Consider the following 15,651-nt stretch of genomic DNA (forward strand, 5'->3'; position numbering starts at 1 on the left):
AGCTAGACTGTTTTCCAACCCAGAAGGCCAAGGCTATAAAGATGTGGTAAAAAATGTGAAACAAAGAGATACAAGTGAAAAACTGCTGGCATATTGTGCATCTCCAAATTTTATACCTAATGGCAATACGTGCCAAAAAAAAAATAAGTTAATATAATACCTTTATTAACATTATTATTAAAAAAAATAATAATAATTTTTCAATGTTAATCAAATAAGTGTAAAATAAAATAATAGTATTATATTTAAACCTAATATTTTTATTATTATTAAGTTACTGTATTGTATAAAATGTCTAGTCTATGTAAATAATTATCTACATAGCTTGAAAAACTCAGGTATTGTATACTCGTACAATGTTCGGTCAGTGTTTAAAATGACCATTTACCCACCCGGGTTAAGTCAGGTTATATATTATATGTTCATCTCAGGTCATTTGATATTTTCAAAAATACTTTTTTTAGGGGACAAACCTATAAAATCTAAGTGTACTGTTTTATTCTCATATAGATGGAAATTGTCCATAATTTTAGATGGGACAGATATTTTAAAATACTTTATAAAGGCCACTCTGTACGATTACGATAATCAAGCAATAAGATATTGACAATTTAAGAAAACAATAATTTATGTATTTTATGTATTTAATTACACCATTAATTTTTGTAATAATAGAAATTCCTTCGATCAAGCTTTAGTTTAGGTTTTGAAGATTTAAAATTTGTTTTCAAAATTAAAATCCGTCAAGCCCAAAGTCCCACAGTTTTGTCTAGCTTATGGCCTGTTTTACGTGATTTTTTGCATCGTTTACAGCCCCCTTAACCTTATTACCTTAAACGCCATGTAAAATCGTATTATATTATTATATTTATATTTATTATTAATAATAATGACCAATGACTACTTAAGTATATTTATAAGGAGTTAGGTTCTCTCTTTGTACGTTTTGAATGGTCTTAGGCTGCAGAATTCCACCCCAGTTTCTACTTTATAATTGTTCTTCCCATTGTTTATTTAAATAAAACATAAAATATGTACATGTCTGACTGTTGATGTATATAATGGTACTGCAGTTTATAACATTACTTACAATTATTATAATTTATAAGTATACATTTTTAATATTTATTAGTTATTTATTATTCTATTATAAAATGATAAATGAAAAAAGTTTTATTATTTGTTTTAAATGTTTATGAAATTGACAATTGTACATTTAAATATTTAAATCATTTTCAAAAAATTGAACATCTAGTTTTAGGCATGAAAATAAGTTATCAATAGTTTAAGACAAAAATACATATTGTTATGATGTCTGTATAAGGTATAAAACGTTATTTTAATGGGAATATTAAACAATTTAAATATGGAATTAAAACAGTTCTTTAGCTAGCCTATATTTAAAAAGTGAATTTTTACGATTTTTTTTGATGCAACAAATGTGTAGTACCTATAATAATATTGTATCACGAACAACATTGAAATACTTTTTGTCTCTTAATAAACTTTATTAAATGTAAATAATTAGACCTTTGCAGTAACTTTTATACAAATTACAAATTTAATAAATTGTTACATAATAAGTACTTACACAGAATATTGTAGAAAGCATTTTAAATTTTTAAATTTTCTTAAAATTTCTGAGAGGACTACAACCCACTCGGTTCACTCTGACCATAGCTGTACGATACTGTTTACGTTTAAGTGTATAAAATGTTATTAAAAATCCTATAAATGTTTTAAAACACCATAAGCAAATAAAATACATCAAATACAAACCAAAATTCAACATATTATTTTTGTTATATCTATGTTTTGTTAATGCTCACCGAAAATGAACTCCACGCAAACAGATTATGAAACCGTCATTATTATTTTTATAATGTCAACTACAGTATACTTTAGGTCAGTTTTAAATCGTTTATGATAATATAAATTATAATTGCATTTTAATCCAAAGGAATAATTTATATCCTCAGTAGTCGGTATACGACAGTAAATATATGTAAAATGGTCAAATAACTAATAAAGTAATAAATAATATAACATTTTCTATAATATGTATAATACTGCAATTAGTTTCATATTTACGGTACATTTTAAAATTAACATTATTTACCATGTTTTGTGATGTTCAATTATACATATGATAAATAAGTTGTAATCAAAATAAAATAAATTTAAGAATTAAAAATTGTTCTAAATGGGAAAAGGGACAGGATATATTTATAATTTAAAACTTTGGGGAGTTAATATACCCTTTTCGCATTCGAGTACTCACGGTCTTACGCGCATATATAAACTCTGAGTGTTGTGTACCTATTTCTGATGGAAATTTATTATATCCAAACAGATATCAGTTAATTAGGAAATCCATTTACGTTTTCATTAAAAAACACTATTAACTATTAACGCTACTAAATAATATATTTTTGAATTTTTCCTGTTAGTTATCAGATAGTTTATTATCAATTATACGTAAAAAATATAAATGTATATTGTATAGTGACACATGGGCATAACATGATGAATTTACATGGTGAGAGAAGGGGCCAAAGTTTATAATGATTCGAGTAAACATTATATTATATTATAAAAATGTAACTAAAAAAAAATTTAAAGGAACAAAATATAAAAAGGACTAAAAAACATAATTTAAAGTTTAATGTAAATAAATCATATTGCATATTTTATATTTGAATTAAATATTAAAAAAAAAAAAATTTAATTGGAAATTATTATAATATTAAGTTTAAACGCCTAATATAGTAATATTATTAATATTAATATTAGTTAAGTACCTTTCAATATGAAGTAACGATTGATTTAATAAATAGTATATTATAGTAAATTATTAAAGAACATTATTAAATATACTAAACATCGTTAAAAATTGTAAGTACTTATTTAAAAATTAATATTTTATATTTATATGCACTTTTATCATTAAAATAGAATGCATGATCAGAACATGGTGAAAACTTATTTGACCAAGATATAATCGGCATTTATTGTATATATATACAACATTCTGAGGTGGCTTTAGCCCCCTTAGCCACCCTCCATTCTAAACATATGCAGTGACATAGTCCAAATATTGATAAAATCATTTTTACATTGTACTTAAATTTCAGGGGAGGGGACAGTCTCATCAACCTCTTTGGGTACATTACTATTTTATATATTAAACATAATTTGATACATATGCACAATAGCATAATAAAATATTATCTCATACAATAATATTAATTTAATTAGTATAAATATTTTTTACTGGTTATTTAATAATATCTATTATGATTGTTACTATATTAATTATGTACAATACACAATCTTGTATGTATCTAGTACCTTGAATACACACACACACATATATATATATATATATATATATATATATATATATATATATATGTACATGAAAAGTTATTTAAGTTGTATCTTAAAAAAATTAAGGAAGTTAAATTTTGTGTCTTAAATATTTATTTAGTTATAAATTTACAACTTAAAAAATCTTATTAAAATTATAAATATTATATCATCACGGCATTAGCTATGTATTTAATTCAACGAAATACAACTCATGTCTCCTATACAAAAATAAATAATCTAAGTAGGATTATTTGTAGTTGGCAATGCCATATAATATAATACTATACAATGTCAATATAATTCAAGATTGCTGTAATAATATCAAAGGCAACAATAAAATTCGTTCATATTGGCAATAAAAGTATAAGATAACTCTAATAAACAAAAATGTATACTTAGTGCTTCAGAAGGTTACTAAAATTGTAATTGATATGATCATAACTTGACGTGTTTATGTAGCTTTTATACACACTTTTCGTGTTGAAATTTATCCGTATTCGACATAAAATAGTATAAGTAATAGATATAACAATATTGCGAAGCTTTATCATTACGAGTAGTTATAACATTGTTAGCTACCTGGCCACCTACAATTGTGTAAGTGGAATAAATGTACCATTGTTGTATAAATTCATTCATAATGTATATATTCTTCAATTTATACGATATTTAACTAATATAATAAAATACGAAATAACTACGACTCTACGATCAGTGTGACACCACGTGTAAATACATTTAAATCGATGTCAGTATTTTTAATATATTTTATTAATTAAATTAAAATATTTAAATTTGGCTTGTTCATTGTAAAAAGTAATTATTAAATATGAAATTTGTAAATGTTTTAACTATTTATCATATTTATAATATATTAATATTGTATAGTCTTTATATCGTAATAATATATTTTCTTATACAATAAACATTCATTATTTTATTAATCATATTCGTGTATAATGTATACATAATATAATAATTGAGTATATATGATTTCTACCATTAGGATGAATATTATATAATTAAATTATGATTATTGCTGGATTTTTTAAATAAAAAAAATATTTATCGTACTTACCGAAATTATTTTTAAAAACGTGTGTTATACTTTTGTTAAACCTAAATTATAAAATATTTAAAAGAACTTGTTTGTATTAAAAATAAAGTTAGTTAGACTGATACAGTGATAATATCTGAAGTAATAATTTAAATATAAAAGAAAACTACTTATATATTTTACTTGTATATAGCATAAAATCAATCAAGTGTAATATTCAATATTTTATAACACGTATTTATAAAAGATAATAAATATCAAACATTTACATTTTTTCCTAAGATATGAATATATAATATATATATATATATATATTTTAATTTAATAAATATATTTATTGGTATTATTAAAAAGAAAATATAAATTTTCGTACAACAGATATAAAGAAATAGAGAATGAGAAAGTGAGCGAGAGGGAAAAAGACGTATATTGTAAATAATTTACAATATATATGTATATATTATACAGGTAATAACTACCTAATGAATATTGAATTACGATAAATTTTAGATTTAATATTAATTTACGATTTTCGTCATAGTTTACTATAGTCTGCAATGATTGACGTCTGTAACCGATCTACATGCGATGGGTAGGTATAATAAACTAAATTATTTGTATAATATCGTTCTCGATATAATCATTTTCACACTTACCTTCTTTCGGGCGCAACAGAGCATTGCAGCAGACGATCGTTTGTTCGTTGATGCTATTCTGGTCGTTACCATTTTGCCATAATGCCACCGAGAGATTCAGGCACCCGGAGCATCCGGTCTTCCGAACACGAAACACGACATGCCCCTTTCGAAAGAAGTACGCTTCTATTGGTGCATAGTATGTTATCACTTTGCACGTAATGCGTGTGATGTATATAGGTACCTGTCCTGCATACGTATAATAATATTTCTCGTGCGAAAATATCCTTCGCCGAACCCTGATAAAAACACGCGTGTTGTGTTTACAGCGCCGAGAACACAATAATTATGGTCATCGTGGCATACTGACTAATCTGGAGCGAAAAGCGCTGGCGCGCGCCGGATGGCCCGATCGATAACCGTACAAAACCGCTTTGCACCCTCCGTGGATTTGCGTCGAGGGGGTGAGAATATAATAAAAAGAAAAATACCAGTCATCAGTCGCTGTGTATGTACTCTATGTATATAATGAAATATGTATACAAAAATACAACAGATGTATATTATATTAATATATAGCGATGCCAATACGCACGATTCTCCCACGTGGGTTACTCTTATATACTTGTACTTGTATATTTTATACGACCAAGACATTTTTAATATTTATACACTCATTATGTTATATATATTTCTATCCTCTTAGTTCACCAAATACCTACTTAACTACAATAACTATATTGTACTTTCTGTTATATTGACGGTTTTAAGGCTCATTGAATAATCTCGTTTTGTGGTCTACAGCAAAAATCGTAAGCGTTTAATATTGAAAACAAATGGCGGTATAATATTATAAATGCATTTATTTATAAAGTATATAAAATCATTTCGCTTTTAAATTAGAATTATATAGTTCACAAATTCATAATTATTATATTATACATTTTTAGTATTATAATAATATTATATATATCAGGTATATGTAACAATTTCAGTCGTCCGTTAAGTAGATATAATTAATAAATAAAAAAAAAATTTACCGTTCTCAGTCATCTCGACTAACTAACAAGCAGCAAATAATGAAAGAGAATAGGTTTGGGCGTATATTGTTGTTCCGTCCACGTGGATTAAATTCGAATTCTCTGTACAATTAGACCATCTGAAAAAACAAGATAATTTCTACTATAGGTAACTTCTATAGGAGTGGAAGACTTTACTTTGATTAGCACTTATAAATTATATATACATAGATGGGTACTTACACGTTTCCTTCGGTGTCGAAAATAGATATTTTGTCCACAACCACATCGATAATAGTACTAAGCCCATATTTTTCGTTTTCAGTTTGATAAGCTAATGATTGGAAACTCAATTCAATATTTAAATGTTTTTGCACAGATTTTTCATATCTAGCTACAGAAAGTCCTTCAGCTAGAAGTCCACCCGAAATATAATCCATATGCCTGGAAAATTATGAATTCAATATAGGTATAAGTATTAAGTAATACGCTAAAAAATGATATTTAGTTAATTTTCTACACAAATCGTCATGAATCATAAAAACTACTAATATATAATATCAATTATTACTTTGTTCGGAGCTTAAAGTTTGCCGTATTATCACCATCTTCTAACGATATTTGCAAGTAGCCTCGAAGTTTAGATGTTTTGGGGGATAGTAAAACAGATGCTTTGAGCTGTCTCCCTAGAATGAAATATATAATATAAACATAATTTATTAATTATTATCAGTACGAAATCAACAAATAACATCCCTTACCACAAAATGGACTAGAATCTCTAGTTGTCAAATACAGCGGACCACGGAGTTTTGATTGAGATGCCGCAAAACCCATTGTTACACAATTCGAATCTACGAAAAAGTGGTAGAATGTTTATGACACAATCATAAATAATAATGCATACAATTTGATATACTACTTGTCATTAGTATATTGTATTAATATTAATAAATTATAATTTGATCACTATTTTAAATAACTATATTGTCTATTAATTTTGTATTTATCAGTTGATAGTAACATATCCTTAAATCAATATTTTCTTCGGTTCATACTAAGTAAATTAAAACAACGTAAAATAAAACTTATAAAATGCAATGTCGAATAGGTACACTGAACTTCGAAAACGAAACTTCACAAAGACTTAGTATGAGCGAGTAAAATAATAGTATAGGTATCAGTTTAGTTAATACGTAATGTTCATATACAGATCTAGATTTCATGAGAGAGGAGGAGGTCTTTATTTTCAACATTTCATCGCAAAAGGACTAGTATTTTTTTCCGTAAACAAAAGAATAATTTTCAAAATTACCAACGAATTGTCATGACATATCTGTCGGGTATACGAATAAATGTGAATACGTCGAGCGCAAATGTTGTAGTTATGTGCGTATTAGTTATATGTAGTTATATGCATATTACATTATATTATTTGTGGTGATGGGTCATATAATAAATATTTCATAATAGGTTAGGTACCTGTGCAATTTGTAGGGAAGCACTCGCCCTTTTGAAACATTGACCACCCGGTTGGGCAGGGAAATGCGGTAAACTGACATGCGTCGGGATCTGACACAGCTTTGAGACTTTCCAGGAAGAATTGTAACGCCCGGAGATGATTGCATACCACGCTCGAGTTCATCGTGCCCTCTATAATAATATATGTATGTTTAAATATATGTACGCATTAACAAAACACATAAACAGTAAGCAATTTAGCATTTTTAGATTTATACTAAAAAAAACCACCTCGCCACTTTACTCTTCTTATCAAAAAATGTAAAATGCTTTTGCAGACGAAAACCTAATGTTTAAATAGATAGTTTTCATACGTATAAGTAAACATTTTCATAAAAAATAATCTGGTCACGTTTATTTTATTAGATTACAAAATGTTTTTGAAAAACTGCATTTATAAATTCGTAAAAAAAGAACATCACGCTTGTTTAAAATGCATCGCACATGAATTGGAATCGCGTTATTTGATCTAAATAATATATGTAATCTATATATTTTTATATGACTTACCGAACCGGCTTACGATTACAGAACCACGGACTTGTTCACAACCCGGTTGGTCGAGACCACCGTTCGGGAAGTAGTCGACGTCACCGATCGGGTTGAACAGGCCAAACCCCTCGGACCATATCCTAGCACCGTCTGTGTGCACTACATCGACGAACGCGGCGTCGTCTGCGCCCAGTGACAGCAGCGAGGCCGACAACATTTGCCTGAACAACGGGGATGCGGGATCCAGACCTGCAGCATATAACGACATAGTTTTTTTATATATATTACATGCATGAAACACACCAAATCGCTTACAAGCTAATAAAATATAAGCGAGATTTTCAAAAAAGAAAAATTTGATACGTAATATCGATACGCAGTTAATACGTACCCGCGCGAGTACGAATTTCATACCTACAGATCGGTATGTTTTGTTGGTATACATCGCACTTATCAAATATATGTCTTGAGCGCTCGATAAAATTGAACCGAAAAGTATCGATACATTCAAATTTGATCGTTGGAAATCTGGATACTAATGTACTAGGTGTACTCGAGACCCTCGAAATTACCTGTAATCCTGCCAACGCGTATGTCGAGCAGCTTCAACGCCTTTCCCGCGAAACCGGCCACATGGGCGCCGAGACTGAACCCAATCATGTGAATCATGGCCGGGTCACCGTTCAACGCCACCATGTCCGTAATCAATATTGCCAGTTGACGTCCGATCAACTGCGTATTGGCGGCTGCAAGTGCGTAACCCGGGCCAGCGGCCCCCTTTTCCCAGTCCACGAAAATCACGTTCGCGTCTTCCTGCAGTGCAACGTGTTTATAAATAAAAAAAATATTGTTTTTAATTTTTATGAAAAATCATTGACCTATAATCGCATCGTGTTTCTGTATAATCATATAGGTATGTATAAGTATATCATAATATGTCTAAAGACTAACCAGGTCTAGGAGCGCGTTGCCCAGGAGTTTTGCTACCTTGTCGTGTCCGCTGCCTTTGAACCCGTGGATGATGATCTTGGTCGGCCGTTCGGGCTTGAAATTGGAGTTGTTCATCGAAACGTGCCGATCGCCGTACTTGACCAAAATCAGATCGCTGCGATTCTGTCGGGTCATCACCAAGAATTTCGTGTCAACCGTGTCTGGCGATTGGGGTGATTTCATGAGCGGTGAATAACTGGACCGGGGTATAGGAAAACATCCGACCATGTCTGCAACGTTATATTGTTGACGTATCGTACAAAAACAAAAAAAAACCAACAAAATAAAAAACCCATCGCAAGTCATATAATATGTGATGTATAGCGTGCGATATTCGTAATATATGCGTTGCACGTATCGTCAGTCGGTTCGTACGAGATGAATAATAATTCGGCGATGTTGCAGTTATTTTAAGCCGACAAGTTAATAGTGCTTTTGCTCGTAAAGTCGTCACAAAAGTATACGTGCAGTGCACGTGTGGTTATATATACGTATACGTGTGTTTCGCGACAGTTACTTTTTTGCAAACGCCGTTGCTCAGGTTTTAAATTTTTGTCGTTTTGGTAAAAAATGATCGCCAGTCCTTGTGTTACGATGTCTGACGTAAGTTGGTTTTTTTATTAAAACTTAAGCCAGCCACAGTTTAGGAATATCATATATTATATATAAAAATTACAAAATATATAAGTATTGTATGGAATAGTCAAACAAGTCATTAAAAATTAAAATGGTCTTCAGGTCTTTAAAAATTTTAAGTTCATATCTTACCGTAGCAAATTTGTTTTGAAGATCTCGACTTTTTTCTCTCTTGTCTCCTGGACAAATGATCCCTGACCAATTGCATCGCACGCTTACCCAATATATTTGACGGCCAAAAATCATAATTAGAAACTATTTAACGCGTTTTATTGAAAAAAAAATGAAAATGAAATTAACACAATAATTAAAAAATAAAAAAATCAGTGATGTAATTAGCGTTTACCTTCGGACGCTGCTTTAATTAGATCCACCTGGTTTAAAACCAAATAAGCTGCGATGGATATAGTAAAAATGGTCCTGCCATAATGTTTAGTATGCATGTTATGGTTTTATAATATAAGATGTTTATGAGGTTCGATGTTCTCAAAGCGCGAATCTAACATGACTGTTTAAAAAATCAACACTGATAAAACTATAACGCTATAAGGTTCACTAGATTATATAATACTATAGTGTCAAGTGTGTTAACCATTATATTATTATTGTTCCTTGTTATTATATATATGTTTTTACTTTCACTCTGTTGAAGGTAAACTCTATAATATTATAACCAAGTGATAGGTAGGTAGGTAGGAAGGTACCTTTACAGTTACATAGAATTTACATGCTGACAGCTGGTTATGTACCAGATTATTATATTACAGTACACGCACACGTGTATAAATTACACTAAGTACATATTTTTTGATTTTCAAGTAGTTTTTATATAAAAAAAAAAAAATTTCATACTTCACTGCAGGTAATATACGTTGATATATAATATCATAAATCCATAACAATAGACCGTTAAAAAATATACTATATAATATTTATGCGTGACATTAACGCCAAAATATACAGCAATTTTAATAACACGCAGTAGTTGTATATTTCAACAAATGTTTAATGGTTTCATAAAATAAATTATACTTTATTGAAAGATTAAAAATAATAATTATATAAAAATATATTGATTAAAATCAGTTTTAAAACTTACAAATTCGCAATTATAACACTATTTGTAGAATATACTATTAAATAAATCAAATGATACAAAAACAAATATTTTTAAGCAATTAGTAAATTGAGATGGACTATGGAAAGACTATATTAATTACAGATATATTTTTGAGACCTATAAAGTGATGACCTTTATGTATAAATCAGCTATTTGCTTTAATATCTTTAAACATAGGCAGATGTACATCTTAATCATTAAATCATCTCATTCTTGCACGTATAAAGTTACTGATGTAGTGATATATATATAGGTACATTATCATTTATCAATAAACATAGAGGTTAGACAATCGTATATAATTTAAAACATACGACATTGGCATTATTACTTCTTACCAATATTAATATACAAAATTGTTTAAAATATTACAGCTGGTTCTATAATTTTTTTAAATATGTTCTGAATATTTTGAATAGGTATACGAAAATGGCATGAATAAGTTAGACGTACCTATTTACTTGTCATTATTATTTATTGTAGTTTATAATATACCATAAAGCGTAAGAAGTATCTACTAACAAGTCATGTGTCAATCTCAATTTATCAATTTTTCGACATGAAATATACAATTAAATACCTCACTAAATATCAATTTAAAATAATGTGCTGGTATACGCTAATACTTCATTAAATATTTAAATTAATTTAATTTAATTTATAATCGTTTGTAGATATCTATGACTTGTACAGCATATAATACATTTTTTTTTTAATACAAAATGCTTTTATATTTTTATTTATTTACGGAATTAATTCCATTTACAATAATGTATAATGTTGCAGTATAACATACATATATCGAACAATAGTTGAGTAGTTAATTAACATATTATTTAGATCATAGATAAAATATAAGAAAATTTAACAAAATATAAAATAAAATATAATTATAAAATTTAATTGTTTTTTAATAACCTTTATGAATAAATATAATTATAATTTAATTGAATGAACAGTGAACATTAAAATGATTATAGAAATAAAATAAAATATTATAATTTATTAATATACTTTAAGTTAAGTACTTTTATGAGATAGAAAAGAAAAAAAAACATTTTTTCTTTTTTTTATAAAATATCAAGTACATTGTTAAACAATAATATTATTAATAATAATTAAATGCTAATTTAATATCATTTACGAGTTTATATAGCAAAAAAAATAAATCTTATATTAATGTATTTATAGTGGAGGAAAAATAATAGTATGTTTATTATTTAAAATAAATAAATCATTATTTCTTATTAAGTTAGTTTTTGCTTTAAAATAAAGATTTCTTAGTATTTCTTGGCAATAAATGTTATTGTTTTATAATTTAAAGAGAAAAAAGATATAGATATTTTCTATGGTTCTTTTATGTAACTAAATTAAAAATACTGGATAGTGTGAAGAATACCCCAACACGAAGAAGTCGTTTAATATTGCATATGAAAGTTTGAAGGATAAAAAACGTAATAAAAAAAAGTTTAAATTAAGGAACTAGGAGACCATATCAGAGCAGAATATTTTAACTGAACATAGTACATACAATAAAAGAATAGACGTTTTTTACAGCGAAATAATTTTTAAAATTTGAACAATTCCGTTTTAAGAATTTTTTTTCTATTTTGGTGTCTATGTATAAACACTTTTCGGGGTAAAAAAAATGTTTCAATTTTTGAAAATGGAAATGGATTCTATTCGTAATTTGAACAAACTTTATAAAACCGCAAAAGGAGCAAATTACTATAGTTAGAAATTCATTAAAAAAAATTGTATACTTAAAACTTGAAATTTAATATAAGGTTCTTTATAAATTTTCAAAATATATATGAAAAATGAAATTAATTTTTTTATAGCATTTCAAGGTCAAATTTTCACGACAATCCTTTATTCGCCCGTAAAATAATTTTTTCTCCTCAAATAATTTTTAATATTTAATTATATTTCAAAAAAATATTGAATACTTGAAAATTTCACCAAGTTTTTATACTATCATTTTCGTTAAAAATATAGTTAACATTTTAAACTCTTTTTAAATTGTTTAGTATAATTTTTTTTTTGTTTCTTTTCTATATATGCCAATAAAATATTATTTTCTGTGTCAAAATTCTTGAAAATCTAATACAAGATCCCATAAAAGTTATTCTTTAATCTGTATAAAAATATTTTTTTATATACTTTTGAAGTTAAAAATTGCAAACTATTTTGTAGTTAGAAATTCGTAAAAAATGTATTTGTGTATCTTACTTTTGAAAATTTAATACAAGATTCTTTATATTCAGTTTATATTAGAACCATAAAATCTAAAAAAATGTATTAAGTCAATTATATTTTATAGATATTTTTAAATTCAAACTTGAACAACATTACTTAATTAAACAATAAATAACTATGTTAATTATTTTTTTTATAATTTAAAAATATTATTCATGGGAAAAGTAATTGGGATATGATTTTACAAATTTAAATTAAAATGAGATTTTTTCTTTTGATTTTATTTGTTTCTATTTATTAATTCTATTCATAAAACCTAAAAATCTTTTATTAATTTGCTCGATAGTTTGCTTAGGTATCTTCAAATATTATATTTAGTAGAAGAATAATTTTTAATGTCATCATTAATCAAAATACGAGTATAATTGTCACTTTTTATTTTATATATTTATTCGATAAATTATTTAGTTGGTAATAATAAGTTGATAAATAATAGACAACAGGGTGGGTATCTAACGCTATAGATGGCGTATAAAAGTTTATCGAGACTTCGTAGAATAACCCTCTCGGAATAGCATAATATGTTTATTTTTATAAACATAATAGTGAGATATATACCAAAGAGTAAATAAAATTTCATTTATTTTATGTATGCCAGTAAGGCAGTAACATAATATAATTTTTGAAATTTCCGTTATTATAGATTTAAAAATGTAACATTTCTTCAACTTCGAACTCCTAGCTGACGGCTGACGTATAAAAAAATACTCTCGAGAAAATAAAGAAATGAAAAATGTACTCATCACTCTCAAAATACTTCTTCTGTAAACCCACTCCGCTTGTATTTAGATAGTCCTTATCATGGTAAACAATCGCTCGTCCTTGAACATAAAACCTATAAGTATATAACAATAATAATAATAAATATATATTTTATACACGTCGTTTGATCTATATGTATATAAAAATATGTATCTATTGTTTCGAGTTTGTAGCGGGTTAAAAGGAATTGTGACAATGTGATGGTTTATTATTATTATTTTTTTTTTTTTATTGGAATTTGACGCCGTCAGTTCCGATGGCTCTTCTGTATTTTATGGACGAATATCGCATAAACGTTAGTTGATTAAATATATCTGTTCCGGTTGTATAAAATAATAATTAAACCACGTTTTAAGCCAAATTTGGGTGCTATAAGATGGCCGCGAAATATGGCCGATATATTAATGAATACGTCGGACAGTATAACTAAATAATTACATAGCTTATTGTGAAATCATCATATATATGTCACCATATAGGTGAACAACAATAACTCATAATATACCTACACAAAGTTAAATATATGTCATATAGGCATTGCAAATACTAAAATTATACTGATACGTTTATATATATATATACTAAGTATTCACTATTTATGTATACATTGTTGTTCACGCTATTACAGTGCCACATATGTCATTTTTCGAACGGCATAAATAATTACAATATTGCATATTTTTTAAAATAAAAAAATATTTATTTTCAATCATCAAACCAAAATATTATATATTTAAGCTGAAAATTATAAAAAATGAGACATATGTACTTATCTATATATATATATTGCCAAAGATAGACTTCAATTATAAATATTATAAATAATAATCGGGCAATAATCCATTGTAACAGTTTAGATTTTTCCAGTTAATTTGAAAAATAATACATTAAATTTATATTAAAGTCATATTTATTTGCCATATCTATAACTTACTCTATATAGTAGTTAAAACTAATTAATTATTGTTATTATTTAATTTATTATTTAGGTACAGATAACCAAATAAATATTCCTTGATAATAATTTAGTTGATCCAAACGTATAATTATTCTTAAACCACTATAACTAGAGCTTGTTATTAGAAATTATTATACCTACTAATGGGATGCGTTTTTAAAAAATATTTAATTAGTGTTAAAAAAAAAATAAGATTCACATGAAATATACATATGTGTCATATGTGATCTAGGTAGTATAATTTAAAAAACTCTAATTGAGTTAAGTTAATATTTTTCTCTGCATTATTCAAAGTTATAACTATTAATAATGTTTAGAGTTAAATATATTGTTTATTAATTATTAACTTATAAGTTATAGATAATGTTCTTAACATTGACTCAAGTTGATTTTTTTCATATAGTATATTATGCATATCGTGCTAATAATCAAACTGTACGAAAAATGTATTAAAATGTACTTAAATAATATACAGTAATTAGTTATATAAAAGTATATAAAATATTTAAATTATATTCTTTGCTAGTACGATTATAACTGCGGCTGTTGTAACAACAATAATAATAATGCATAGATAAATAATGAATACTGTTTGAAGTTTTTGATGAATAAAACAATTCCAGACATTCAATTAATGTGCGTTATTAATTATTATTCTATACAGTATAAAAATGTAGTTGTAATTCAGTAATTGCATCATCATGATAAATTACTAATTTGTACAGACATGATGCGATATAATCTCATCTTATGCGTCGTTTATAATTTTATAATAAATAAATAATCTTATAAGCATATTGCATATAAAGATAATATTTAACTCTGAATAA

At 26.7% G+C, this 15,651-nt stretch overlaps 2 protein-coding genes across 3 annotated transcripts in view; both read right to left on the reverse strand.

Moving 5' to 3' along the window:
* Positions 1–5,405, reverse strand: part of LOC132931613 (rho GTPase-activating protein 100F-like) — a 35,320-nt gene extending 29,915 nt beyond the window's left edge. For both annotated transcript variants that reach the window (XM_060997496.1, XM_060997512.1), the window contains exon 1: positions 5,086–5,405. In XM_060997496.1, the coding sequence (XP_060853479.1) occupies positions 5,086–5,157 (72 nt within the window). In that variant the 5' untranslated portion in view covers positions 5,158–5,405. The remainder of the gene's footprint in view (positions 1–5,085) is intronic.
* Positions 5,406–5,909: 504 nt separating this feature from the next.
* LOC132931630 (pancreatic lipase-related protein 2-like) lies at positions 5,910–10,288 on the reverse strand. Its single transcript, XM_060997523.1, has 10 exons — positions 10,069–10,288; positions 9,855–9,977; positions 9,048–9,316; positions 8,669–8,909; positions 8,115–8,345; positions 7,566–7,736; positions 6,845–6,937; positions 6,655–6,769; positions 6,327–6,527; positions 5,910–6,223 (listed from the first exon to the last, which is right to left on the reverse strand). Exons 1-10 carry the CDS (start codon positions 10,163–10,165, stop codon positions 6,127–6,129), a joined length of 1,638 nt encoding a protein of 545 aa, XP_060853506.1. The 5' UTR covers positions 10,166–10,288; the 3' UTR covers positions 5,910–6,126.
* Positions 10,289–15,651: the final 5,363 nt, after the last annotated feature.

This window comes from Rhopalosiphum padi, chromosome 1 (assembly GCF_020882245.1).
Source record: "Rhopalosiphum padi isolate XX-2018 chromosome 1, ASM2088224v1, whole genome shotgun sequence".
In the NCBI taxonomy this organism is placed as follows: Eukaryota; Metazoa; Arthropoda; class Insecta; order Hemiptera; family Aphididae; genus Rhopalosiphum; species Rhopalosiphum padi.

Coding starts and splice junctions, on each gene's coding strand:
- LOC132931630 (XM_060997523.1), bottom strand. CDS start 10,165: ATGCATACTAAACATTATGGCAGGACCATTTTTACTATATCCATCGCA. Junction 8,910..9,047: donor GCAACGCGCTCCTAGACCTG/GTTAGTCTTTAG, acceptor GTTGCACTGCAG/GAAGACGCGAACGTGATTTT. Junction 6,528..6,654: donor AACTTTAAGCTCCGAACAAA/GTAATAATTGAT, acceptor ATAATTTTCCAG/GCATATGGATTATATTTCGG.